The 18,359-nt window shown below is 41.3% G+C and overlaps 2 protein-coding genes across 4 annotated transcripts in view; one reads left to right on the top strand and one right to left on the bottom strand.

Annotated features, from left to right (window-relative positions):
* The window catches only part of LOC139656170 (regulator of nonsense transcripts 1-like), a 22,985-nt gene extending 19,261 nt beyond the window's left edge, over window positions 1-3,724 (top strand). For both annotated transcript variants that reach the window (XM_071533674.1, XM_071533673.1), the window contains exon 24: window positions 762-3,724. The gene's annotated coding sequence lies outside the window, so the exon portion shown is untranslated. The remainder of the gene's footprint in view (window positions 1-761) is intronic.
* ddx49 (DEAD (Asp-Glu-Ala-Asp) box polypeptide 49) lies at window positions 3,114-18,359 on the bottom strand. Of its 2 annotated transcripts, XM_071533675.1 has the most exons (13): window positions 18,116-18,359; window positions 17,119-17,242; window positions 16,305-16,390; window positions 15,227-15,348; window positions 14,637-14,824; window positions 13,458-13,598; window positions 13,264-13,339; window positions 11,161-11,237; window positions 9,264-9,361; window positions 7,774-7,848; window positions 6,204-6,292; window positions 5,776-5,847; window positions 3,114-4,362 (listed from the first exon to the last, which is right to left on the bottom strand). In XM_071533675.1, exons 1-13 carry the CDS (start codon window positions 18,228-18,230, stop codon window positions 4,195-4,197), a joined length of 1,431 nt encoding a protein of 476 aa, XP_071389776.1. In that variant the 5' UTR covers window positions 18,231-18,359; the 3' UTR covers window positions 3,114-4,194. The 2 variants fall into 2 exon arrangements, with proteins under 2 accessions (XP_071389776.1, XP_071389777.1); XM_071533676.1 differs by lacking the exons at window positions 16,305-16,390; window positions 17,119-17,242.

Genomic DNA, 18,359 nt, shown 5'->3' with positions numbered 1-18,359 from the left:
AAATTATTTTGATGAGTTAACATAGAGCTAGAAAGCTCTACTCAGGTAGCATTAACCAAAATACACAGGAAAAATATCGAAATGACTTCAGAGTTTACCATCGACCCAATGATGGATGCAGACATTCTCCAAGCTTCAATTTTGAGGCGTTTATTCCTGTAGACTTTCAAATAAAAGTTGTAGAGAACTGGGAAGCGTTGAATGGCTGGAATCAAACTTAATTTTGCACTTGCCAGACAGAACTATTGTTCATGAAACTAAATCATCATCAGTAGGAACACAGCCAACTTCTCTCGGCCGGCCGTCCGCACACCTGGGAAGTGACCGGCCTTCTGGTGACTTGCTGATCATGGTGCTCACAGTGTGAATGCACAGTTGTTGTTTGTTTAGTGTGCTGTAGTTCGGTGTATCACCTCTGCACTATATGCAAGGTCTTAAGTTTTGTCCTGCATCTAATCTGCCAATACTGTATTGTGTAACTGTCTGAAATGTGCACACATTGCACTTGATGAATTAAAGTAATTCTGAGGAAAGTTTGAGTTAAGTGTAGCAGGGCAATTTTGCTGGCAACTGAAGTAAAAAGTATTTTGTTCACTACAGTTTAGTTCTTAATATCCCATTTTGTTACAAACAATGATTTTGTCCAGATCTCTGCTCAAAGCAGTATTTCTCATCTCTGTTGCCTCAAAAAGTTTATTTAGTCATCACTCATGGTTCTGTTGTGGACAACAGATTTATGAAGTCTGTTTTCTCTCCTGCAGGTTGCTGGAAGAAGGGAGCTAGGCTTCAGCTGAGCTTAGTTCATCAGCATTTTAATCTGGGTAATGATAAAAACATAAAATGGATACCTGTTTTCCTCTGCTACAACCGAAGCACCACCGAGTGAAAGCGACGGGAGAGCGAAACCAAACCAATCACGAGCGAGAGAGAAAAATGAAGAGGGTAGAAGAAGAAGAGAGTAGGAACAGACGGGCAGGGAGATGGCGAGAGGCCGGGCGAACAAGCGAGAGGGAGGGAGCGCTGCCCGGACCAGGAGACGAGGGAAGGAGAGAAAACGGCGGCGTGTGGTCGAGCTGCCGTGGGAAACGAAGACGGGAGATCTCAACGGTCTCTCGTGGGAAACCCAACGAGGCTCTACTCCCAACAAAATAATCCCACCAACCCCCCTTACCCAACCCCCCCCCCCCCTCCCCTCCCCCCTCCCCAGCCTCTAGGGAAACTGTCTGATGGGAACTGAAGTTTCTCGGGACAGGGAGCGGAGAAAGCTGTCAAGCTGAATTTGAAGAACTCATTCCGCAGGCTTGTCGGAGGCATGCGTACGGGAAAAAGCCACCGACCGGGCGACACGGAAAACCCTGATCCCAAAAAGTCGGTTGGTCGCTCGACCCGTACGACGCCCCGGACTCACTTCAATTCGGTTCATCGCGGGAGGAAGAGCGGCGCCAACGATCTTCTTCTGGACCCAAAAACCCTCAGCGGCCTCTGAAGGCAGCGGCAGTCGACACACCGCCTCGTCGTCGTTAAACTCTTGAGTTTGGAGGAAATAAAAAAACACGGTTTCTGCGCTTGAGTCTGATATTAAAGAGCTTTGAATCGAAACGCCTTTGATTTGCCTTGGGAACCACTGGCTCATTCAACAGGTCTTTAATGGGAAGCGGGTGGTTTCGACCACGCGGCGATGGTGGAGTGGCACGGGGATTCCAGACGGACGTTTCTCAAGGCGTGACGCGCGGATCCGACCGATTCCGCGATCATCATGGGACAATTTTTTTTCTCCGAAGTACCTTTTTCTTATCGCAGAGCACAAAAAAAGCAAAAAAAAAAAAAATCACCTAAACTATCAAAACACGACCAGCATTGAATATTCAACTCAATGTCATTTGATGTTTCAGCGAAGGCTTTTTCTTATTTTAATCTTTCGGAAGCAGGGCTTGATGATGAGCGATGTCCCGCTGTGCTTTATGGCCAGATGTCTTTTTTAAACGCTTTGTATACGCTTAGGGTTGGCAAAACGCTTGAAAGGAAAGCTTTGGGTAGTTCCTGCGTGGATCGTGGAACTCCACACCGTCACACAAATCCCTGTTTGAGGCGAAGGAGCCCAAACAGGAGGGAGGAAAAGGAAGGAGATGATGATGATGATGATGAAGGTAGTGTAGGCTTACAGGAGGGCGGGGCTTTCAGTCCCCCGCAGGTAAGGAGTAGAAAAGGAAGGTGGCTGATGGGAAGATAACGAGGGTTTCCACACATCTGGAAAACCACTTCAGGTCATTTCCAGGTCTTGAAGTTTTAAAAAATCAGAGTACGGGAGGCGGGGCTGTTGGGTCCCAACGCGCACGGCTACACGCTTTACGCAGTCGTGAACCCGCTGTCATTTCACACACAGACGTTTTGATTTGGTGAATAATGTTCACCTGTAAAGCGGTATGGCCTGGCTGTCGGGTCATACTGCCCAGCCTCACCAAGCATACATCATACTGAGCAGCGACCAAAACCTTCAAATCTATCAGGGTCTGGAAAATTAAAGACATTTAAAAAAAAAAAACAAAAAAAAAAAACAGGGAAATATGTAGGAATCCTGGATAAGCAGGAAGCTCAAATTTAAAACCCACCTCACCATCTGAAAGGATCCTTTTGGTTCCTCTGTGGATTAATATTCTGATTTACACCCTTTAGAGTTTTTATGTGCGTTTGTACATAAAACGTTTTGCTGACAGTATACTGTATCCCAGGTGCTCACAGTGAAAATGCCATCAGCACTGCTTGGGTGATGGCGAGGGATTCAACTGAGATGAATGAAAAAGTGAATGAACGCCTGAATCAGTGCCTCTAACCAACCTCCAGACAGGCAGGTGCAGCACAAGCATGAATGTAGGCGAAAGCGACCTATACCAGCACACACAAACCCAGTGGAGAGGACTTATTTTATTACCTTTTTATACAAAATCGGCCTGATGATAATAATGAAGTGAGTGAGTCTAGACGCTGGGTACGGTTTCTCTTAAGGACGGACTGATGAGATGAGCCACCTTCCTTCTCTGAGGAGTTAACTTCAGATCCAGGCTGGCCGAATTGCTTTTCCTTTTTTTTTTTTGTGGACATTTGATTTGTGCAAGTTTGGTTTTTTTTTTTCCCTTGCCTGTTTTATGTAATTGTTGTAAGAGTTTCTCTTCAGATTTCTGTGGATCCTGAATCCCCCTCCCTTCAGAATTGTGTGACCCAGGTGATTGTGGGGAGAAAAAAAAAAAAGAAAAACCCTTGAGTTGATCCTAATTTTTTTGCTTTGTCAGTTTGCTTCTTTGTGTGCCACGCCGTTGTGTTCAGGTGGGTATTATTAAACCACGATGTGTAGTTTTACTTTGTATCTTTGTGTTTGTAGCAACTTGGTGACAACAGGAGCGAGCCATTTCTTCACTTCTGAGTTTTGTATCTCTCCTCAGACTGAGGGATTGTAGTTTTGTACCGAGGAGTCGGTCTCGTCTCTTTCAGCAAAGACGTTTTCTGAGCACCACAGTCAGAATGTACTCCACTGTTTCTCACCTGCTCTTCTAGTTTAGCTTTCCGGAGCGAGCTTCTCACGTCAGCAGACGGAACATGACAATCATGTTGTCAAGTAGATCTTGTCACGTTCAATTGACTTGCTTAGAAATAGTTCTGTTTCGTTGACATTGTGCTGATCTGTTATCTCACCTGTGCGATGGATTAGTTTCACACATCAACCTGTTTCCACCGAGATCCTAATGTTAATGTTATAGCTTTAAAAGATTGCTGCAGTAATATTGCTTTGGTGTTTTTTACATCTTCTGAGCCAAGATGACCACAATGAATTTGCAACATGTGTAGTGATGATTTATTAAGACCTGGTTCAGTTGTGGATTAGTTATTAGACGACATTTGCATCCCAGCCCTTGATTCTCCAGGTCAAACGGCAGAGTTAAACCGATGGACTAGACATCTCAATGTGATGTAAATACATATTTGGAATGATGAGTCTTATTTGCAGTGAAGCTTAATCACAACATTGTGATTCCATTGTTGTAAAACTGAATCCATTAATAAAGGTTGATTGTCAAATTGAGCAAATTGTTTTATGGGTTGAAAGTTGTAATTTATTTATAAATGCACAAAATCAAAAAGCATTACATTAGGAGTAACAAAATCTGCTCGTATATACATGAGTTATAAACTACACAGCTGTCACTTGGCTGCCTGTTTCTTCTGAATGTGTTTCCTCTTCATCAGTTTCTTTCTCAGCTGTCCGGCTTTCTGCTTCTGGATGCTCTGCTGGATCTTCTCCTTGAACTTCCTCTTCTGGCTCCGGATCTTCTCCAGCTCTGCTTTCCTCTTGGCCTCCAGGTCCGGATCCTGGAACAGAAGTTTCATCACAAATCAGCAACAGGCCGGAGTGGAGTCACTCGGACTCTTAACTCGGCACTATTAACCAGCTGAACTCAACACTGACAGGATGGGAAAAGTCTCAGTGGGAAAGACTTCAAAGTTCCTGCACCAGGAACTGCATTCACCTCACACTGATGTTGGTCCCATGTTCGTCTCATATCAGAAGAACCAAAATTTCTGTTGCTTCAACTTGATAGTGCTCACATGTTAAACTTGGAACTCTCACAATAAGATAAGATTAGCCTAGTCTCCCTTAGGATAAATTTGTCTTGGGCATTCGAGAGAAGACAGCCTCTCCATATACATACAATTTTTTATCTACAATGTACAATCAAACTTTGTGAAGGATGTGGTTTGGGTCACAGGTGATTTTAAGGCCAATCAATGAACAGCAGCAGATATTGCTTGTTTTTCTTAAGTAGGAAGATTGTAAATATAACTGATAGTTTAGATTTTCATTACCTTGGACTGCTGAAATCTGTATCCCCTGTTATGTTTACAGCCTGTGTCGCTGACACACTCGAGAGATACTGGAGCCCGCAAAAAAATTCCCATGTCCTGTTTGTAATTACCATGAGGACGTTTGCGTGAACGTTAGGGCTGAACAATTAATCAAAATTTTATCGAAATCGTGATACGGCCTACTGCAATTTTCAAATCACAGGAGGCGCAATATTTGTTAAAGGCCAAATGTGTGTCAAAATACCATTTTAAATTAAATATTGTGGTGCTGCAGAGATGTCCTGGCCTACACATCATATTCTACAGACTTAAGAAAACATCTTTGTTTGGTACAGATCCCCGCAAAAATCACACCGTAATCATTTTAATACGTTTTTCAATGAAAATGAGAATAATGATGTAAAAATTATCATTCCCTCTAATATCGCAAATCATATCGCAATTGCAATATCAGTCAAAATAATCGCAATTAGATATTTTTTCAAAATCGTTCAGCCCTAGTGAACGGTTTTTCCCAACTGGCAGTTTGTATTTACGGTAAATCTGATATGACATGAACGCAGCATTAGAACTGATCTGGCTCTCGGTGCGGTCAGTCTGACCTGTGTGAGTATGACAGAACTTCCTGGTGTGCAGACTTGACTCTTGTATTCACCAGGCACTTTACCACTGTGGTGAAAGAGTTTCTAACCAGTAACAGCTGGTCATCATCATCAGCTTTCCTCATTTAAACCACTGGGCACAGCGAGCCAGCAGGCCCAGTGGCTTCTATAAGAAATGCCCACTGGTTTTAGGATAGGCAAAGAACAAATGTTTAAATATGGTTTTTTTTGTCATAATACGCCGGTCACATAATGGAGGAAAAGCAGACTAAAATTGAAAATGTTAATGCATGTCGTTACACAGGACTGGACTTACCTTCCCCTCCAAGATCATCTGTTTCCTCTTGTTTATCTCCTTTTTCTCGTCAAAGTCTGTCGACTCCAGTTTCTACAACAACACAGGAGAAAGGAAGAGCGCTTTATCAAACACTTTAGATCCATTATGGAAAAAAACATCAAAGTTCATCATTCACCGTCTCGAAAATCTAGAGGATCCAGTCTGTAAAAAGTTTTCTCATGTCACCAGTCGACAGAAGTTAATCTAGTAGGTCTATGCTTTAAAAAGTACTGGAAGTGGTTCTAATGGTGTGCTGCCAATCATCATATGGTGCTTCTTGTTTTGGTGCAAATCCATTAAATCTATAAAAAGTCCTGCACAGTGGAAACATTCAAAGCCACACAAACTAACTACAAACTACTGAAGATGTGTGTGTGTGTGTGTGAGGAAGACAGAAGCGTCCGTACGATCTCACACTCCCGCCGCGTCACGTTGACCTGGGTCAGGATCTTCAGGACTTCCTTCTCCTCCACAGGATATTCCTTCAGCTTCGTCTCTGGACAAACAGCAGAAACACGTTTATTTAACCAGGCAAGCTGACCAAGAACACCGACAGTCTGGGGAGAGTTACACTCAGAACCAGAATCCTACTTACAAACTAGGGCTGAACAATTAACCGAAATTTTATCGAAATCGCAATATGGCCTACTGCATAGGCCGCAGTATTTGGCGCAATATTAGTTAAAGGTGAAATGTGTCAAAATACCATTTTAAATGAAATATTGTGGTGCTGCAGAGATGTCCTGACCTACACATCATATTCTACAGATTTAAGAAAACATCTTTGTTTGGTACAGATCCCGCAAAAATCACACCATAATCATTTTAATACGTTTTTCAATGAAAATGAGAATAATGGTGTAAAAATTATCATTCCCTCTAATATTGCAAATCATATCGCAATTGCAATATCAGTCAAAATAATCACAATTAGATATTTTTCAAAATCGTTCAGCCCTATTACAAACCAGCAGCTAATACAGAGAAGCACCTTAGTAATAAATCAAAACAGTAGAGTTCAGCTGTGAGACGCTCATGATGCATCAGCACAGTTAAAGAGTTAAATCCAGGCACCACCTAATAACTTTATTTATATAGCACTTTTCAAAACACAGTTACAAAGTGCTTTACAATAAAAAACAGACCCATTTAAAATGCAAAGAGAATAAAACAACCTAAAAGCCATAAAAACTAATCACATTATAAAAACACAAATAGAGTAAAATGAACTAAAATGCCATAAAATATAATGAAATCTCAGAAAAGCAATTTTAAACAAGTGGGTTTTTAACTGATTTAAAAGACGATACAGAGTTTGCAGCCCTGATCTCCTCAGACAAGTCGTTCCAAAGTCTAGCAGCCCTGACTGCAAAGGCCCTGTCCCCTCTGTGGATCAGTCTGGACCTTGGAACAACAAGGAACGACACATCCGAAGATCTCAGGGAGCGGGAAGAGACATAGAGCAATAAGAGATCTGATAGACAGCTTGGGGCAAGGCCTCTCTGGGCTTTGTAAGTAATCAATAAAATCTTAAAATCAATTCTAAAAGCAACAGGTAGCCAGTGTAGGGAAGCCAGGATCGGTGAGATGTGATCATGTTTCCTAGACCGAGTTAAAATCCTGGCAGCAGAGTTTTGGATGAGCAGGAGGCGGGAGAGGGATTTTTTGCTGATGCCAGAGAGCAGGGAACTACAGTCCAATCGACTGGTTATGAAAGCGTGAATGACAGTTTCCAGATTTTTGGCAGAAAGAAATGCTTGCTAATCCTTGAAATGTTTCTGAGATGATAAAAGCAGGATTGAACCATTGAATTAACATGTTTATCTAGGCTGAGGTTATGATCAAAAATGACACCAAGATTTCTGCAATGCTGAGTTATCGAATGAGACAGTGAACCGAGACTGTTGGAAATTCGGTTGTTTGCACTATTTGCACCCGTCAGCTCACAGTCTGTAACTGAGTGTGGACCGGACTTACGGATCTGCTCCTCGATGGCGTGGACCAGGTGGATGTCGTACTGCGTCACCAGAGTGATGGACACGCCGTTCCTCCCTGCAGAGCAAACAGCAGCATGAGCGCTATTTAGACTTCACACTCTTAACCAGAGCAACATGCAGTACAGTCACCTGCTGTCACTCAACATAGTGTATGCTAAAGTGTTAGCATGGAGCACTGGAGCCAAAGTATCCTGGTCTCAATGAGGATAAAGACTTCACATGTTTTCTGTAATTTTTCTCTGTATAGACTCTCCTTTTTTCTCACAGCCTATGAAAAACCTATATATGGGAACCTATTTCCCGTTTATGATGTACATGTAATATGTCTGTGTAATCTCATGTTATTTTGTTTTATTTATATATTTTTTTTCATTATTGTCAATTTGTTTCACCTGTCATGTTATTATCTGGGTCATGTGACTGCCTCCCATTGGCTGTTGCTATTATATAGGTGAGGCCACACCCGTGTTGTCTGTGTTTAAAGCCCTGAAGAAGACCGAAACATGTTGGCTTTTTTAATGGTTTAGCCACTACAATAAAGGCTTTTTAAATATTTCCTTCCTCGTGGTTATATTTTTATATTTGGAGTGCCTGGATTGTCCTTTTGTTTGTATCTACCAGGGACACATGGATGCTTTTGGTGTCTGATCTCACCCAGCCAACCTCCCAAAAACTTTATTGCAGTCTCCAGACTGGACAGACTGGACAGACTGGGCTGACTAACTGGACAGTAACTGGCTGACTGACTGGGCTGACTAACTGACTGACTGGACAGACTGACTGGACAGACTGGGTTGACTAACTGGACTGTAACTGGCTGACTGACTGGACAGACTGGGCTAACTGGCTAACTAAATGGTTTAGCTCCTAAATACATTTCCAACCTGCTCACTGGCTATAAACCAATCAGATCCCTCAGATCATCAGGCGTGTGTGTCCTAAATGTACCTATAGAGTTAAATCTGAACCAGGTGAAAGTGCATTTAGTCACTATGGTGCTGTTCTCTGGGACAAACTACCTGCTGACCTGAGATCTGCTACAACTGCATCCTCTTTTAAAAGCAGTCTTAAAACATTGCTTTTTTCTCAGGCCTTTGGTAGTTAGTGTGTGTTTGCCTTTGTGTGCGTCTGCTGTAGTCTGTGTGTGAGTGCTGCTGTATGAATAGGACAGGGGTTATAAAAAGCTGTATTTTATGTATGTGTGTGTGTGTTGTGTGTGTGGCTGAAAGGTTATTTTATTTATGTGGAGTATTTTATCTCCTTATCTGTCTATTGATACTATTTTGTCTTTTAATGTGAAGCACATTGAGCTTACCTGTGTATGAAATGTGCTATACAAATAAAATTGTCTTGACTGACTGGACAGACTGGGTGACTGGACTGACTGACTGACTGACTGACTGACTGGCTGACTGGCTGCCTGGCTGACTGGCTGACTGGCTGGAGCCTGGATGCAGTGTAATGCCTCACCTGCTCTGGCGGTGCGTCCCACTCTGTGGATGTAGATCTTGGGCAGGCCGGGCGTGTTGTGGTTGATGACCACCTGGACCGTGGGAATATCCAAACCTCTGCAGGCAGAAAACAGACTTGTGTACAGCCTGTCTGTATGTAGACTGAGAGGTAGAGTCTGTCTATGTAGAGTAAGTTGTCAATATAATATATCATAGTACTATATACCAGTGATTCTCAACCTTTTTCATATCTAGGACCCCATAATTTAGTCCACATCGGGGCCACGGACCCCCGTTTGATGAGATTTTGATGAGAATTTGAATATTTTTACTGTTAGATATGATTTTGTCCAGAACTCCATGTCTATCTGTATTGTAGGTAGAGAGATAACAGTGACACTATGATCAAAATAGTAATTCTTCTATATTCTCCAATTGTGTTAACTTCTTGTAAATGAAATAATGCTGAAGTTTAACCATTCATCAATTTGACTGGGGACCCCCTGGAACCCCCTCAAGGACCCCTGGTGGTCCACGGACCCCACGTTGAGAACCACTGCTATATACTATCCAAGTATGGAAGTTGTGGGTTTGCACCAATGTCACCAAGACAAATTCCAGTACATCTGCTGTATTTGGGTTTATTGACAAAAACGTGATTTTGATATAAGAGTGTATCGTTATATTAGGAGGAAAGGCAAGATGACAGTGAAAACCCCTGAACACCTTCATCCAGTGTTTTTCTCATCACAAAAGTTATGACTAATATGCTTGAGGAAGGCTTTTTGAAATTTTGTCAGCGAAGACTATGAAGAGTAATATTATTATATCTGACATTATCACATAAAATGAGAATGAGAAGGTTGAGTGTTCAGTGAAACAGAAAAATGTTAAAATTTTGCAAATCCACTAAACAAGTGCAGCTGATTTTTCCATTGTGAGGTTGAACTGTTGAAGTGGACGTATTTTCATCAATTTTTTTTTTTTTTTTTTAAATGTGTAGAAAATGATGCACAAACATCTAGATTTTTTCTATCTGATGTAACGGTGCAGCATCTTGGGTTTGAACATTTTTCTCAATACAAGCAGCTGAAGCTTCAGTGATACAGAATATGGAGACGCTGCTGTACAGAATGGAGAAAATGTCCAACTCCAAGTTTCTTATGTATGGATGTATGGAGTTTTCTCAGGGGCTCCAAACTTTTGAACTTTTGAATGGCAGTGTATCTCCTTTTTATGGTTTATTTTGTAATTGTGTTTCTTCTGAGGAATGATGCCACCTGCTATGATGTTTTGTTTGTGATTTCAACTCATTAGTTTGTTTGATAACCTTTGTACATGCATTGGTTAAGTTATCTGATATTTTGATTACTTGACCTTTAATTATGTAAATTTTTCTAGACTGACGGGGTGTCAGTCGATGTTTGTATGTCTGTATGCTGTCAGTGTTTGTACAATTTTATGTGGACCCCAGGAAGATTAGCAACCGCTGTAGTGGAAGCTAATGGGGATCCGAATAAAGAATAAAGAATAAAGAATAAAGAATTCTTCACAGTCACTTTTATCTGTTTGCATCTGTTTAGTTGCATATCTGTTTGTTTTCTAGTTGTATCATTTATCCCCTGTATTACCTTTTATTCCTTTTTTGTTATTTTTTATGTTTATTATTCAACTGTTTTATGTATTTGATTGTGGTAAATTCTGCATCATTGTTTTTTGGGTTTTTTATTGTATGTAAAGCACTTTGTAAACTTTGCTTTTAGAAAAGTGCTATACAAATAAAGTTATTATTGGTATTATTATTATTACTTCAGAGGAAATGTAAGAGGAAAGTCAGTCTGGGGGTTTAAACGGCTGTGAAAATGAACTGAGCTGCCTTCATCCTCACATCCCGTCTGTCTCTGCTCTCGTCTCACCTGGCCGCCACGTCCGTCGCGATCAGGATCCTGTAGACGCTGGACTTGAACTTGGCGAGGTTGGCGAATCGTTGTTTCTGGAGGAGATAAAGAACAGTCTCTTCATTTTATTCCACAGACCGGTTCACCTGCTTTCTATCTCATCACAAAGCCTCTCCGCTCCCCACACCTTTCATTCTGCCTCTGCCTCTTGTGTTTAGTTTAGTTAAAGTTTATTAAGATCCACATTAGCTACAGCGTTGCAGCAGCTATTCTTCCTGGGGTTCACAAAACAGACTTTACATAGTGACAATGCAGCCATTACACTTACATCATAACACATAACATTACAAAATAAACAGGACAAAGACTAGAACACACACACAGACAAGACAAGCTCCTGACAATTCAATAATCAGAATATATGAAATAGTCCGTTTCACTCCAGTGTCCCAACACATTTAAAATCATAACACGGTCCATTTCACGCTAGTATTCAATACAATAATCAAAACACATGAAATTAGTCCGTTTCACTCCAGTTTCCCGGTCCACAGACTCAGACCCACGGCCACAAGACACATCAAAACAATCAAACTCATATTTGTATTTTATTCAAAACTTAGCCAAACTAGTTTCAACATCTTTTCAACGTCTCTAGTCAAAAGATGCTGTTTTACTAAAATTTTAAATCGAATTTTACTGTTTTCCTGTGTGATATGTCTGGGGAGTAAATTCCATTCATGCATAGCTCGGTACATGACCGTTCGTTTGATTGCATTTGTCCTTGCTTTCAGTAATGTAAAATTTCCTCCTGTAGCATGTCTGGTAGAGTAGTCATGTCTATCTAAACTGAGAGATACATTCTTATACAAATTCTTATATTGTGAAGCAAATATGATTTCCACATCCAATAAAAGTAGCTTGGAGCGCTGGTGAGGAGGAGCGGCCGCCATGTTGGAGGAAATCTCTGTTCTCTACTCTGTTATCGGCTCTTTCTGCCTGATCTGTTCCCTCCTGTAACAATATGATCTGAACATCCTCATGACACACAAATAAGACGTTTTGTTTGTTTTGTCTGGGAGGAACAGACAGTAAAGACAACCTACCAGCTCTGTAGGGCTGCAACTAACGATTATTTTCATTGTTGGTTAATCTGTCGATTATTTTCTCGATTAATCGATTAGTTGTTTGGTCTATAAAATGTCAGAAAATGGTGAAAAATGTGGATCAGTGTTTCCCAAAGCCCAAGATGACGTCCTCAAATGTCTTGTTTTGTCCACAACCCAAAGATATTCAGTTTACTGTCATAGAGGAGTAAAGAAACCAGAAAATATTCACATTTAAGAAGCTGGAATCAGAGAATTTTGACTTATTTTTCTGAAAAAATTACTCAAACCGATTAATCGATTATCAAAATAGTTGGTGATTAATTTAATAGTTGACAACTAATCGATTAATTGTTGCAGCTCTACAGCTCTGTAGTTTTGTATTTATATTCATATTCTGTTTCTACCGTTCTAACTCATGAGCACAGATTTCTTGTTTTCCCTTGCATTGTTCAAAACATTCAGATCCCACTGCAGTATTTTCTCCATCTGTATATTCTATATTTCTGTTCTTTTCTTTGCTATTACTGACTTCATAGCTTGCTGTTTTTTTTTTTTAGATACTACTTATGTTTTTACATACTACTTACATTTATTTCATTTACAATTTCTTTATATATACTACTCCAAAAAGAGAACCATTTCTAAAATCTATAGTTTTACATTTTCTTACATGCAACTTTTATAATTCTCTGTTATGTTTAATGTGACCTATGGGATCAAACCACCAAGGCAAATTCCTTGTATGTGCAAACTAACCAATAAAACCGATTCTGATGCAATCTCTGCTTTAGTTGTCATTCTTCCAAAATGGTGGCATCTCCCTCATCACCAGTGTAACCATTCCCCCACAGGCTCCTGTTCCTCTTATCAACCCAGTGATGAACATTTTCACATTTTGCATTTAGCTGCTGCTGCTCTTCACCAGGCAGGACTCGGTGCTGCAGGGATCCAATCTGTGACTCTTTGGCTACAGAGCAGGAAAATAAAGTTTTTCTGTTGGGACACTAGTCACCTGTTTCATCATGGAGTGCAGGGAGATGGTTGGGAAGTTGAACTCCCGCAGCATCATGGTGAGGATCTGGCAGCTCCTGTGAGAAGAACCAAGAACATCGTAAATTAAAGTGATCAAAATGTGTTTTTGTAGAAGCTGCAGCGCCTGGTTTCCACACTGTGAATGACTTGTACGATGTTTTAACGGCTTCCTACTTGCAGGTGTTGGTGAAGATGATGATGGCCCAGTCGTGGTGCAGGTCAGTGAAGGTCTGGACCAGGTGGACCAGGTAGGCGTCCTTCACCTTCTCTGGAGTGAGGATGTAGCGCTGGTCCAGCTCCTCCACCGTACGGGTCCTGACCGGGACAAACAACACAACAACACTGTGAGGTTTTACTGCTCCAGAGGTCAGAGGTCAGCAGTCCTGCAGCGAGTCAGGATTCAGATTCACTAAAGGTTTCAACGCTTTATCACCAATATAACTCATCAGTCTGCCATGCTGTTCACTAACAATAAAAAGTGAGAAAAAAACCCTAACAGAAGACCAGAGAAGCTGAATCACAGCAAACCATAATTGCAAACTGCAACACTCATGAATGTAACTGTTTGGTTGTGTTCTGTTGTTGTTTGTTTATTTGTTTTCTCGTTGGTTGTTTTTATGTGTATTTTACTCTATATTCTCGGCATCATTGTAAATGAGGGTATACCCTCAATGATCTCAGAGATCTAAATAAAGGTTGAATGAATGAATGAATGAATGAAAACGAGCAGAGTGACAGGTCACCAAAACCGTCCAATAAACAAGCTACTTGTGAGTCATGTGACTCGTTTCCAAGCCCTGGTTGGTTTGTAATTGGGCAGTTACAAAACTTGGTGCATTTATTCACCAATTCACATTAAGTCATGCAAGAGCCTCAACATCACAGCAACACATTCTTTTTTTTTGGTCTGTTTTTATTGTGTTTATGTCTGTATGTATGTTCATGCTTTATTTCCTCTGTGAAGCACTTTGTGACGTCTCTGCTCTCGAAAGGTGCTTTATAAATAAAGTTACCTACTTACTTCCAAAACTGTTGTTGCACCAACAGAACAAATTCATTTTTCTAGATTTTATCATTGCAAGTTTGTCAGTGACTGTTCTGATAAAAGTTAAAGGAATGAATTAGCAGCAGAAAATAGTTTACAGTAGCTTCAGTTTTTATTTTGCACTACGTTTTGTTCCTTGTTGTGAAGCACTTTGTAGCTGCTCTATACATAAAGTTTATTTTTATTATGAGTCATTTTCCTCTACATTGTTGGCCACAGCCCCGCTCAGACTGGGTGCAGACTGGGTGCAGACCGGGTGCAGACCGGGTTCAGACCGGGTTCAGACTGGGTGCAGACTCTCCACTCACTCAGACCGGCTCTCCCAGAAGAACGGTTTGTTCATGGCGACGGTCTGCAGCTGCTGCAGCGTGTCGGTCAGCGTGGCGCTGAACAGCAGAGTCTGCCTCCGGGCCGGCAGAGCGCCCAGGATCACCTCCAGGTCAGAGGTGAAGTCTGTGCAGCCCTGCTCCAACAGCCGGTCCGCCTCGTCCATTATCTGACACACACACACACACACACACACACACACACACACAATATAACACACACACCATTATTCAGTTCTTGAGTAAAAGTGAATAAAGAAGTATTTGCTGCTGTCGGATAGAAACCTGGTATCTCTAAAACTTTCCAGGTAAGAAAAACATAATCTATTCATCATACATATGCGGTCACATTAAGGGCAAGTAGTAGGAATTACAACATTCTCCTCCTACACATTATCTACACATCCTATACATCTCCTCCTGACATTATTTTCCACAACTTTCAAGCACAATTTTATCAAAAAATGTCATTTCAAAAGACACAGGATGCAGATTCCAGCAGTGGACTTTGGTGTTATTTTTTAGTTTTCCCCCTTGGTAGAATCCGTCCATCCTGACCTTCCTGAACTCACCAGGAACTGGATGTTGCTCATGCTGAAGGTGTCCGAGCTGCGGATGTGATCGGCCAGCCGGCCCGGCGTCGCCACGACGACGTGCGGCTTCCTGGACAGCTCCAGGGCCTGGGACACCATGTCTGCAGGGTCACAGCAGGGGTCACAGCAGGTCAGCACAGCACAGAATGACAGAATGAACATTATTAGTCATTTACATGTTAAGTGTCAGCAGTGTTTCCTCTGTGTGTTTCTGTAGCAGTGATGCTCTGAGGTTATTTTAGTTTTGGTTCCATGTTCGTCCTTATTTTGGTCCAAGTTCTGGTTCTACTGCACAGCGAAAAAACATTTCTTTGGATACTTCACCATAATAAATCTTCAAAAAAAATCTACAAAACTTAAATTGTAAATATGAGGAATATACTTTACTACTACTGTTTAAAATAAGAGTATAGCAGAGCAACATCCCTCTAAAGCTGCACTAGTTGATTTAGCAAGTTTGCAGCAAGAGGAAACTGTTATTATGATTATTTGACATTCGACTGAAATTTGAATACTGAACTTAATTCTGACAGCCTCTCTCTTCTCTGTTGCAGCCTCACTTTGTGAGTTAGTCTGATAAGCCGGCTGGAACATTACAGTAACATCTTTCCTGGTGCAGCTTTACCTCCCCATGCTGTGCAGCAGGGCACTGACAGTTCTGTTGCTGCTGAATGGAGAGAGGAGAAGCTCTGTGGTGGAGCTGAACTATTAATCAAAACCAAATCCCAGAGGCTGCAATGACTTGCTGAAGAGAGAGTTTGGTCCAAACTGGATTTGTGAACAAGGAGTTTTAGAGCTGCAGGTAATCTTTGGTCCATGAATCAAAACCTTTCAGACTCAAACTCAGTAAATCTGCACACTGACATCTAGTATTTTTTTTGTTTTGTTTTTTAAACAAAAATCACTTTTCTTTAAACAATGTTAAAGTTCTAAAAAATGGATGACAAGAAAAACTTGTGATGAAATGAATCTCAGTTTAAATCGCAATTGCAATATTCTGTCAAATAATCACAATTTTATTTTTTTATCCATCTGGTAGTGATGTACAGCATGTTACCCATTCCACCGACGACGATGCAGTCTCTGACGCCCAGCGGTTTCCCCAGGACTCTGAACTGCTCAGCGATCTGATAGGCCAGCTCCCTGCAACACAGCAGAGCCGCTATCAACCTGTTTGTCTTTATGGTTTTCACAGACTTAAGTGTATTGATAACACATACTTTTGGGATTTGAGAGAAACAGAAAATAAAATGTATTTTGCATTGTGTTGTCCTCATGATTAGCTGAGAAGTGCTTTATAGCTAAATACCTTCCATTATTTTTTATTTCATTCCATTATTTATTATAAAGAGTTGTTATGTTTCAGAAAATATGAATACTATGTGTCACATTTTATCTATAAAGGCTGGGAAAAACGTCAAAATAGTATATGTGCATGGCATTAAGTTTATTTAGGAGTAACGTCAGGTTAGGTTTCAGCTAGGTGAACTTAAGGTTTTTTAAAATCTTTCTAAGATCAATTAGAATCAATTTAGGACAATATACCGGACTGATATTGGTCTTTTATTAAGTGAAAAACAGAGTAATCCTATCCAAACAGGGCTCTGTGTGACTGTGTTGATAAGAGGACAGTCGAAACAGTTCCGAAATTTGAAAAAACTGATACCTGCTCTTACAAAATGCCACTAGACACAGACGGCATGTTACAGGTTTGAATTATTAACAGGTATAAAGTTATGAGTCATCTGAAGATCTGAACAAAACGGTTCTGATTTTGAGGACAGAATGCGAAGTACATCACCAGTAACTGTAACTAAGTGTTTTTGGTGGATTGCTCCTTTGTCTGCCTGGGCAGTGAGCAGCAGTCTGACCTGGTGGGAGTGAGGACCAGACAGAAGATCCCATACGGGTCTTCAGACAGTTTCTGCAGCACCGGCAGGACGAACGCCGCTGTCTTCCCACTGCCGGTCTTAGCACAGCCCAGACAGTCCCGACCTGGGCGGAACAGACAGTCACTCACACAGTACACCACTATTCACCTGCATTCACTTTCATTTACCTCCATTCACTTTCATATACCTCCATTCACCTCCATTCACTGTCATATACCTCCATTCACTTTCATATACCTCCATTCACATCCATGTGAATGGAGGTTTACTGAGATAAACGCCCTGCAGTAAATCTGAAGGATTTCACCAGGTGCATCACTACTTGGATATCACTGATTACGGACATAATTCTGGGAATCAAGTGTAGCCCGTTCTCTCTAGTATGGGGAGTACCATCACGCCAAACTTCATTCAAATATCTGTCAATTTATAGTGTCCTAGCTTATCACCAAACGCGCGTACCTCATAGAACATGACTTGAGACCTTTACTGAATTACGAGGTTCTTCTGGTGAATTCGGCATATACATAACCCACCAGGCACTACTTTATTTCAATAAAATTAAAACTTTTAGAATTGGTTCACGCTCTTGCTAACCTACCGCCCTCGCGGTGCACTGTTGATGGAACAAGATCACGAAGTAATGTTATAGCTAACGTTACTTCCATGTAAGTAAGTTCTAAAAATTGAAATTTAATCGGAATAAAGTGCTGCTTGGTGGACTGGGTGTATGCCGATATGAAGAGAGGCTCCAAGTGATTCGTAAAGTGTCTTAAGTCATCTCCTAACGGGTATATTTACCTTTAGCAGCATTAAACTAACAGATTTTCCCATGGAGTTTCGCATAACGTCGAGAGAACGGGACACGTCGGAGCCGGTGATCAGGCCGATTAAGCTACACGAACGACATTTACATATTTGACAATTAGTTAGCTTGTTGATATTTTAGCCTAGAGATTTAAAGCAGCTGTCTTACCCTGGAGAATAGCAGGCATGCAGTTCTCCTGGACGGGAGTGGGCTTGCTGATCCCCAGCTGTTTACACTGTTTAATGAGCCAGTCCGACAGACCCAGAGCCGAGAAGTCGCCCATCCTCAGATCAGATGTCCCTCCGCTCTCTGCTGCTCAGTGAACACTTCGGCGTCGCTTGTATTATAAAACAATCACCCGAATACGTTATCTTAAATTAAAGTAACACATCCTCGTGTGTCGCTGCTGCTC

The sequence above is a fragment of the Centroberyx affinis genome, unplaced genomic scaffold (genome assembly GCF_046629955.1).
Source record: "Centroberyx affinis isolate AG114_WGS23_722 - 3 ecotype Tasmania unplaced genomic scaffold, CSIRO-AGI_Caff_v1 ptg002398l_1, whole genome shotgun sequence".
Lineage (NCBI taxonomy): Eukaryota > Metazoa > Chordata > Actinopteri > Beryciformes > Berycidae > Centroberyx > Centroberyx affinis.
Note: the sequence above shows the minus strand (reverse complement) of the source record. Positions and strands in the feature narration are given on the sequence as shown.